Source organism: Salmo salar, chromosome ssa14 (genome assembly GCF_905237065.1).
Source record: "Salmo salar chromosome ssa14, Ssal_v3.1, whole genome shotgun sequence".
NCBI lineage: Eukaryota > Metazoa > Chordata > Actinopteri > Salmoniformes > Salmonidae > Salmo > Salmo salar.
The window spans coordinates 90827857-90837563 of NC_059455.1; the positions used below are offsets into that span (position 1 = coordinate 90827857).

Here is a 9707-nt window from a genome sequence, read left to right on the forward strand (position 1 = left end):
AGGGGAGTTCAGTTAAGACCTAGACAACCTGGTGAGGAGAGTTCAATTAAGACCTAGACAACCTGGTGAGGGGAGTTCAGTTAAGACCTAGACAACCTGGTGAGGAGAGTTCAGTTAAGACCTAGACAACCTGGTGAGGAGAGTTCAGTTAAGACCAAGACAACCTGGTGAGGGGAGTTCAGTTAAGACCTAGACAACCTGGTGAGGAGAGTTCAGTTAAGACCTAGACAACCTGGTGAGGAGAGTTCAGTTAAGACCTAGACAACCTGGTGAGGGGAGTTCAATTAAGACCTAGACAACCTGGTGAGGAGAGTTCAGTTAAGACCTAGACAACCTGGTGAGGGGAGTTCTGTTAAGACCTAGACAACCTGGTGAGGAGAGTTCAGTTAAGACCTAGACAACCTGGTGAGGAGAGTTCTGTTAAGACCTAGACAACCTGGTGAGGAGAGTTCAGTTAAGACCAAGACAACCTGGTGAGGGGAGTTCAGTTAAGACCTAGACAACCTGGTAAGGGGAGTTCAGTTAAGACCTAGACAACCTGGTGAGGAGAGTTCAGTTAAGACCTAGACAACCTGGTGAGGGGAGTTCAGTTAAGACCTAGACAACCTGGTGAGGAGAGTTCTGTTAAGACCTAGACAACCTGGTGAGGAGAGTTCAGTTAAGACCTAGACAACCTGGTGAGGAGAGTTCAGTTAAGACCAAGACAACCTGGTGAGGAGAGTTCAGTTAAGACCTAGACAACCTGGTGAGGAGAGTTCAGTTAAGACCTAGACAACCTGGTGAGGGGAGTTCAATTAAGACCTAGACAACCTGGTGAGGAGAGTTCAGTTAAGACCTAGACAACCTGGTGAGGGGAGTTCTGTTAAGACCTAGACAACCTGGTGAGGGGAGTTCAGTTAAGACCTAGACAACCTGGTGAGGGGAGTTCTGTTAAGACCTAGACAACCTGGTGAGGGGAGTTCAGTTAAGACCTAGACAACCTAGTGAGGGGAGTTCAGTTAAGACCTAGACAACCTGGTGAGGGGAGTTCTGTTAAGACCTAGACAACCTGGTGAGGGGAGTTCAGTTAAGACCTAGACAACCTGGTGAGGGGAGTTCTGTTGAGACCTAGACAACCTGGTGAGGAGAGTTCTGTTAAGACCTAGACAACCTGGTGAGGGGAGTTCAGTTAAGACCTAGACAACCTGGTGAGGAGAGTTCAGTTAAGACCTAGACAACCTGGTGAGGAGAGTTCAGTTAAGACCTAGACAACCTGGTGAGGAGAGTTCAGTTAAGACCAAGACAACCTGGTGAGGGGAGTTCAGTTAAGACCTAGACAACCTGGTGAGGGGAGTTCAGTTAAGACCTAGACAACCTGGTGAGGGGAGTTCAGTTAAGACCTAGACAACCTGGTGAGGAGAGTTCAGTTAAGACCTAGTCAACCTGGTGAGGAGAGTTCAGTTAAGACCAAGACAACCTGGTGAGGGGAGTTCAGTTAAGACCTAGACAACCTGGTGAGGGGAGTTCAGTTAAGACCTAGACAACCTGGTGAGGGGAGTTCAGTTAAGACCTAGACAACCTGGTGAGGGGAGTTCTGTTAAGACCTAGACAACCTGGTGAGGGGAGTTCAGTTAAGACCTAGACAACCTGGTGAGGAGAGTTCAGTTAAGACCTAGACAACCTGGTGAGGAGAGTTCTGTTAAGACCTAGACAACCTGGTGAGGAGAGTTCAGTTAAGACCAAGACAACCTGGTGAGGGGAGTTCAGTTAAGACCTAGACAACCTGGTGAGGGGAGTTCAGTTAAGACCTAGACAACCTGGTGAGGAGAGTTCAGTTAAGACCTAGACAACCTGGTGAGGGGAGTTCAGTTAAGACCAAGACAACCTGGTGAGGGGAGTTCAGTTAAGACCTAGACAACCTGGTGAGGAGACTTCCTTACTAATTAGTGACATTAGTTCATCGATCAAGCAGAAGGGTGGAGCAAAAAGCAGCAGACACTCCGCCCTCCCTGGAATGAGTTTGACACTTGTAGTTGAGATTGTGTTGCATCAATTAGGTGCACCTCAGGCTGACAGGATTCTATAAGGAAAAAATGTAACTAATTGGCATATTAAATAACTGTAGATCAATAGTAAAGTGCAACGCTGCAGAGATGACAGCTCATGTCTTTTAGAGCATAACTGTCACGGTTGTTGTCGGTGAATGAGGACCAAAACGCAGCAGGTACGTGAATGCTCATCTTGATATTTTAATTATCTTTCAAAACGAACATACAAAATAACAAAAAACACGAACGATCAACAAAAACAGTCTGGTAAGGCACAAGGCGAAACACAGAACAATCACCCACAAATCACACATACAAACACACCCTAATATATGGAACTCTCAATCAAAGGCAGATAGACAACACCTGCCTTCAACTGAGAGTCCCAACCCCAATCAACCAAACATAGAAACACACAACCTAGACTAACCATAGAATTAACTAAACATAAACCAAAACCCGGAATTACTAAATCAAACACCCTTTACACAAACACACCACCCCGAACCACATAAAACAAATACCCCCTGCCACGCCCTGACCAAACTACAAAACAATTAACCTTATATACTGGCCAGGACGTGACAGTACCCCCCCCTTAAAGGTGCTACCCCAGAAGCACCTTAACAAAAAATAACCCCAAGCAACACCAACAAAAAGTCCCCTTTTCTAAAGGGAGGGAAGGGAGGGTGGCTGCCGTCAACGACGGCACTGTGCTACACCCCCCCTCCCCAACCCACCTATTTCTGGAGGTGGCTCTGGCTCCGGCCGTTCCAGGCTGTCGGGCCACTCTGGCATCGCCGAGGGGCAGTCGGGGCAGTCTGGCAATTCGGGAGAGTCTGGGCAGTCTGGCAATTCGGGACAGTCTGGGCAGTCTGGCAATTCGGGACAGTCTGGGCAGTCTGGCAATTCGGGACAGTCTGGGCAGTCTGGCAATTCGGGACAGTCTGGGCAGTCTGGCAATTCGGGACAGTCTGGGCAGTCTGGCAATTCGGGACAGTCTGGCAATTCGGGACAGTCTGGGCAGTCTGGCAATTCGGGACAGTCTGGGCAGTCTGGCAATTCGGGCCACTCCGGCAGTTCAGGGCAGTCTGGCCACTCCGGCAGTTCAGGGCAGTCTGGCCACTCCGGCAGTTCAGGGCAGTCTGGCCACTCCGGCAGTTCAGGGCAGTCTGGCCACTCCGGCAGTTCAGGGCAGTCTGGCCACTCCGGCAGTTCAGGGCAGTCTGGCCACTCCGGCAGTTCAGCGCAGTCTGGCCACTCCGGCAGTTCAGCGCAGTCTGACCTCTCTGGCGACTGTTGACTGGCGGGCAGCTCTGACGACTGTTGACTGGCGGGCAGCTCTGACGACTGTTGACTGGCGGGCAGCTCTGACGATGACTGTTGACTGGCGGGCAGCTCTGACGATGACTGTTGACTGGCGGGCAGCTCTGACGATGACTGTTGACTGGCGGGCAGCTCTGACGATGACTGTTGACTGGCGGGCAGCTCTGACGATGACTGTTGACTGGCGGGCAGCTCTGACGATGACTGTTGACTGGCGGGCAGCTCTGACGATGACTGTTGACTGGCGGGCAGCTCTGACGATGACTGTTGACTGGCGGGCAGCTCTGATGAAGACTGTTGACTGGCGAGGCTGGGTTGACGCACTTGTAGCCTGGTGCGTGGTGCTGGTACTGGGATTACCAGATTATGTACACGCACCTCCAGGCTAGTGCGGGGAGCGGGAACAGGACGAGTCGGACTGGGTTGACGCACTTCCGGGTCCGCACGAGAGACAGGAGCTGGAAACCCAGGGCTATGGAGGCGCACAGCCGGTCTAGATCTTACCTCCTGCACAACCCGCCTTGGCTGGATGGAACTAGTAGCCCTGTACGAGCGGGGTGCTCGTACAGGGCAGACTGGGCTGTGCAGGGGCCTGATGGTAGCCGTGCGTAGAGCGGGAGTTGGGTAGCCTGGTCCTCGGAGGCGTACCGGCGACCAGATGCGCTGCGCAGGCATCCTCCTACCAGGCTGGATGCCCGCTCTAGCACGGCACCTGCGAGGGGCTGGAATAACGCGCACCGGACTGTGCGTGCGTATGGGTGAGATAGTGCGCTCCTCAGCGAAACATAGCGCTCTCCACCCCATACGCTCCTCCATATAACCACGAGTAGCTGGCTTCCGGCTCTTCTTACGCCTAGCCAAACTACCCGTGTGCCCCCCCAAAATTTTCTTGGGGGTGCCTCTCGTGCTTCTCCTTCAGCGCGTACTTGGCCTCGTACCACCGCCTCTCTGCCTTGGCTGCCTCAATTTCCCCCCTGCGGGCGTCGATAATCCCCAGCCTGATGCCAGGGTCCGGCCCCGTCCAGAACTTCCTCCCAAGTCCACTTCTCCCGCCAGTCCAACTCGAACTCCGTCTGCTCCTTCCTCTGCTGCTTGGTCCTTTGGTGGTGGGTGATTCTGTCACGGCTGTTGTCGGTGAATGAGGACCAAAAACGCAGCAGGTACGTGAATGCTCATCTTGATATTTTAATTATCTTTCAAAACGAACATACAAAATAACAAAAACACGAACGATCAACAAAAACAGTCTGGTAAGGCACAAGGCGAAACACAGAACAATCACCCACAAATCACACATACAAACACACCTAATATATGGAACTCTCAATCAAAGGCAGATAGACAACACCTGCCTTCAACTGAGAGTCCCAACCCCAATCAACCAAACATAGAAACACACAACCTAGACTAACCATAGAATTAACTAAACATAAACCAAAACCCGGAATTACTAAATCAAACACCCTTTACACAAACACACCACCCCGAACCACATAAAACAAATACCCCCTGCCACGCCCTGACCAAACTACAAAACAATTAACCTTATATACTGGCCAGGACGTGACAATAACGAGGTCATGGAAATTGAATCTCATTCTAGTGATAACGCTTCTCTCTCTCTCACCACAACAGCCAGGCGTTGGTCTCAAAACATTAGCTACAGTGTTGTGCAAACCGACGACGGAACGGACCGGTCCAACCCGAATCAATTCTCAGAAGTCCGAATATAGGCGCTGACTGAAAATCTACCTGTTTACATCAGCCTATACGTTTTTTAGGAGGCAGGGTAATTAATGAGGATGTAACTTGATTTAACTCTAATCGCTTCTATTAGAATAGTGACAATTATTTTCATGCCACGAGAGGATCTGGTCAAATAGGTGCCAGAATAAAACAGTCCAAAACTGGGCGGTACTGGATCCTGTTCCGGCAGGATCCGCCTAAAATGAAGCACTTATGCTGCTGCCAGATGATGCCCGATTTATCTCAGTACAAATGGTCACCATAGCGACTTGGTTATACAAACTTTACATTGTGTGTGTGACTGTGTGTGTGTCCCAGGTGGCCATAGACTTTACAGCGTCAAACGGAGACCCCAAAAACAGTTGTTCTCTCCACTACATCCATCCATACCAGCCCAATGAATACCTGAAAGCCCTGGTGGCTGTGGGTGAAATATGTCAAGACTATGACAGGTAACTTATCAATTACCTAATCAATGAGCTGTAATGGGACAATGATGATAGCTTGTTTACTTTGGGAAAAAGTTCCACATGACTCAAGTAATGTTAATGACTTTCTCTCTCTCTCTCTCTCTCCCTGTCTCCCTCTCTCTCTCCCTCCCCCTCACTCTCTCCCCCTCCCCCTCCCCCTCCCTCCCCCTCTCTCTCTCTCTCTCTCTCTCTCTCTCTCTCTCTCTCTCTCTCTCTCTCTCTCTCTCTCTCTCTCTCTCTCTCCCTCTCTCTCCCTCCCCATCTCTATCTCTCTGTCTGTCTGTCTCTCTCTCTCCCTGTATCTCTCACTCTCTGTCTCCCTCTCTGTCTCCCTCTCTCTCTCTCTCTCTCTCTCTCCCCCTCCCCACCTCCCCGTCTCTCTCGCTCTCTCTCTCTCTCTCTCTCTCTCTCTCTCTCCCTCCCCATCTCTATCTCTCTGTCTGTCTGTCTCTCTCTCTCCCTGTATCTCTCTCTCTCTCTCTCTCTCTCTCTCTCTCTCTCTCTCTCTCTCTCTCTCTCTCTCTAGTGATAAGATGTTTCCAGTGTTTGGGTTTGGAGGTCAGATCCCACCTGATTTCAAGGTTAGAGATATTCAATCAAAGCTGCTTTGGGGATGTCCGGGGAGTGATGTTTGGAGTCGCCTAGTTGATCTTCAAAACGGTGTTCTAGAATTCCATTCCAGAAGATATTACACTATGTTGTGAGGTGTGTCTGTGTGTAAACTCCACTATCACACGTTCTCAGGTCTCACACGATTTTGCCGTGAACTTTGATGAAGACAATCCAGAATGTTCTGGTGAGCATGATACCTGTCACCCCTTCTAACACACACCCTTCTAATACACACCCTTCTAATACACACCCTTCTAATACATACACCTGTAACACACACACACGTGCACACACACACACACACACACACACACACACACACACAGACATGCACACTGTACACAACTGGCCTGGTGTGGGTGTGAGCGGTTATTTTAAGATAAGTTTATAATACGCTAATCTGAATGTGTGAAATTATTCACTTTAAACATCTGGCTTGGCAGTGTGTGTGTGTGTGTGTGTGTGTGTGTGTGTGTGTGTGTGTGTGTGTGTGTGTGTGTGTGTGTGTGTGTGTGTGTGTGTGTGTGTGTGTGTGTGTGTGTGTGTGTGTGTGTGTTATCTACAAAGACAAGGCATCTCCTTGATCAGTAGAGGAAAATGAGAATGTTTCAGCTACTTCACCACTGGAGTCGGAGAGATCACGTGTTTGTTTATTTTTAACTCTCTGTGTGTGTGTGTCCCCGTACGCATGCGTTTGTGTGTGTTTCAGGTATCCAGGGTGTGGTGGAAGCCTACCAGGGCTGTCTTCCTAAAATCCAGCTGTACGGACCGACCAACATTGCTCCCATCATACAGAAAGTTGCTTCTTCTGCCTCAGAGGAGATGCACACCAAGGAAGCTATGGTGAGAAACAGATCAGTGACCATTCAACAGTCATTTAGTATAAACGTTGCCCAGCAACAGCAACTTTCTTATGACTTACAGACCAATCAAAACATCTGCTGGCATAATATAATATTTAGAATATTTTGTTCTGAACCTGTCGGCTGACACTACCTTTGAACCCTTTCTTATTTTTCTCTCTGCCCCGCTCTCTCTCTTTGCCCCCCTCTCTCCCTGCCCCTCTCTCTCTTCCCTCCCTCCCTCCCTCTCTTTCTTTGCCCCCCTCTCTCCCTCCCTCTCTCTCTTTGCCCCCCTCTCTCCCTGCCCCTCTCTCTCTGTCTCCCTCCCTCTCTCTCCCTGCCCCTCTCTCTCTTTCTCCCTCCCTCTCTCTCTTTGCCCCCCTCTCTCCCTGCCCCTCTCTCTCTTCCCTCCCTCCCTCCCTCTCTCTCTTTGCCCCCCTCTCTCCCTGCCCCTTTCTCTCTGTCTCTCTCTTCTCTCCTCTCTAGGAGTATTTCATCCTGTTGATCCTAACAGATGGAGTGATAACAGACATGGCCGACACTAGAGAAGCTATAGTCCATGCTTCCCACCTACCCATGTCTGTCATCATAGTAGGAGTGGGAAACGCTGACTTCAGTGACATGCAGATGCTGGACGGAGACGATGGAATACTCAGGTTAGTCTGTTATACCTGTCTGTCAGTCTGTCTAAAAACAACATTTATGATGGGTAGGTCGTCATTGTAAATAAGAATTTGTTCTTAACTGACTTGCCAAGTTAAATAAAGGTTAAATAAATAAAATAAATAAAAATATAAAGATTCATAATTATACAATGATAATGTGTCCCCAGGTCCCCAAAAGGAGAGCCTGTTCTCAGAGACATTGTCCAGTTTGTTCCCTTTAAAGACTTCAAACATGTAAGTGTGTGTGTGTGTGTGTGTGTGTGTGTGTGTGTGTGTGTGTGTGTGTGTGTGTGTGTGTGTGTGTGTGTGTGTGTGTGTGTGTGTGTGTGTGAGTGCATGTATGAATAACAAGCAGTGACGTGGTGTAGCTCCGCTGGTCAAAACCCATTTATCCGTTGGCTATTTCCCGGAGGTGTGTGTGAGTTTGTCATGGTGTATTTAAATTCTGACAGGCGCAGAAATCAAAGAATTACGTCACAGGCACACAGCAGAACAGATGGAGAGAGGCAGAATAGAGAGAAAGAACCAGAGAGGAGGTTGAAGAGGTGATTTTCTGCTCTGTAGTTTCCTTTCAAAGAGGATCAGAAAGACTAAGACCCTGAGAGACCTGGTAATAACAGCTACACTATTAGGGAAAGGGTTCCAAAAGCATTCTTCAGCTGTCCCTGTCGGATAACCCTTTTTGATTACAGGTAGAACCCTTTTTGGTTCCAGGTAGAACCCTTTTTGGTTCCAGGTAGAACTCTTTTTGGTTCCAGGTAGATCCCTCTGTGGAACGGGTCCTACATGGAACTCAAAAGGGTTCTACCTGGAGCCAAAAAGGGTTCTTCAAATGGTTCTCGTATGGGGACAGCCAAAGAACACTTTTAGGTTCCAGATAGCACCTTTTTTTATATAGGAGAGAGAGAGAGAGAGAGGGAAGAGAGAGAGAGAGGGGAGAGAGAGAGAGAGAGAGAGAGAGAGAGAGAGAGAGAGAGAGAGAGAGGGGAGAGAGAGAGAGAGAGAGAGAGAGAGAGAGAGAGAGAGAGAGAGAGAGAGAGAGAGAGAGAGAGAGAGAGAGAGAGAGAGAGAGAGAGAGAGAGAGAGAGAGAGAGAGAGGGAGAGAGAGAGAGAGATAGATGTTGCTGGTGTACTCAATGTACAGTTAAAATGACAGACAAAGTCTTTGAGGTGTGTATAATGTCTGTGTGCGTGTGTAATTTGTGTGTTTCCCCAGGCGTCCCCGGCTGCGCTAGCTAAGAGTGTGTTAGCAGAGGTGCCCAATCAGGTGGTGGATTACTACAACGCAAAAGGAATCCGTCCAAAATGTCTGTCTGACTATGACGAATCTACCAGACCCTTCAGTCCCTGATCACACAAACACAGACATTATAAACACACACACACCCATTACACACCCATTATAAACACACACACACCCTTTATAAACACACACATACCCATTACACACCCATTATAAACACACACACACACACATTATAAACACACACACATTATAAACACACACACACACACATTATAAACACACACACACATTATAAACACACACACACACACACACACATTATAAACACACACACACATTATAAAACACACACACACACACATTATAAACACACACACACATTATAAACACACACACACCCTTTATAAACACACACACCCATTATAAACACACACACACACACACACATTATAAACACACACACACACATTATAAACACACACACACACCATTATAATCATATATACACCCATTATAAACACACACACACATATTATAAACAGACACACACACATTATAAACACACACACACCCATTATAAAGACACACACACACCCATTTTAAACACACGCCCACCCATTACACACCCATTATAAACACACACACACACACATTATAAACACACACACCCATTATAAAGACACACACACACCCATTATAAACACACACCCACCCATTACACACCCATTATAAACACACACACACATTATAAACACACACACACCCATTATAAA

At 48.3% G+C, this 9707-nt stretch overlaps 1 protein-coding gene across 1 annotated transcript in view; it reads left to right on the top strand.

The window, feature by feature from the left end:
• The window catches only part of LOC106570582 (copine-4-like), a 43494-nt gene extending 34381 nt beyond the window's left edge, over positions 1 to 9113 (top strand). The window contains exons 12-18 of the mRNA XM_045693779.1: positions 5418 to 5551; positions 6096 to 6150; positions 6314 to 6365; positions 6891 to 7024; positions 7510 to 7679; positions 7856 to 7922; positions 8905 to 9113. Coding sequence (XP_045549735.1) covers positions 5418 to 5551; positions 6096 to 6150; positions 6314 to 6365; positions 6891 to 7024; positions 7510 to 7679; positions 7856 to 7922; positions 8905 to 9039 — 747 coding nt within the window. The 3' untranslated portion in view covers positions 9040 to 9113. The remainder of the gene's footprint in view (positions 1 to 5417; positions 5552 to 6095; positions 6151 to 6313; positions 6366 to 6890; positions 7025 to 7509; positions 7680 to 7855; positions 7923 to 8904) is intronic.
• Positions 9114 to 9707: the final 594 nt, after the last annotated feature.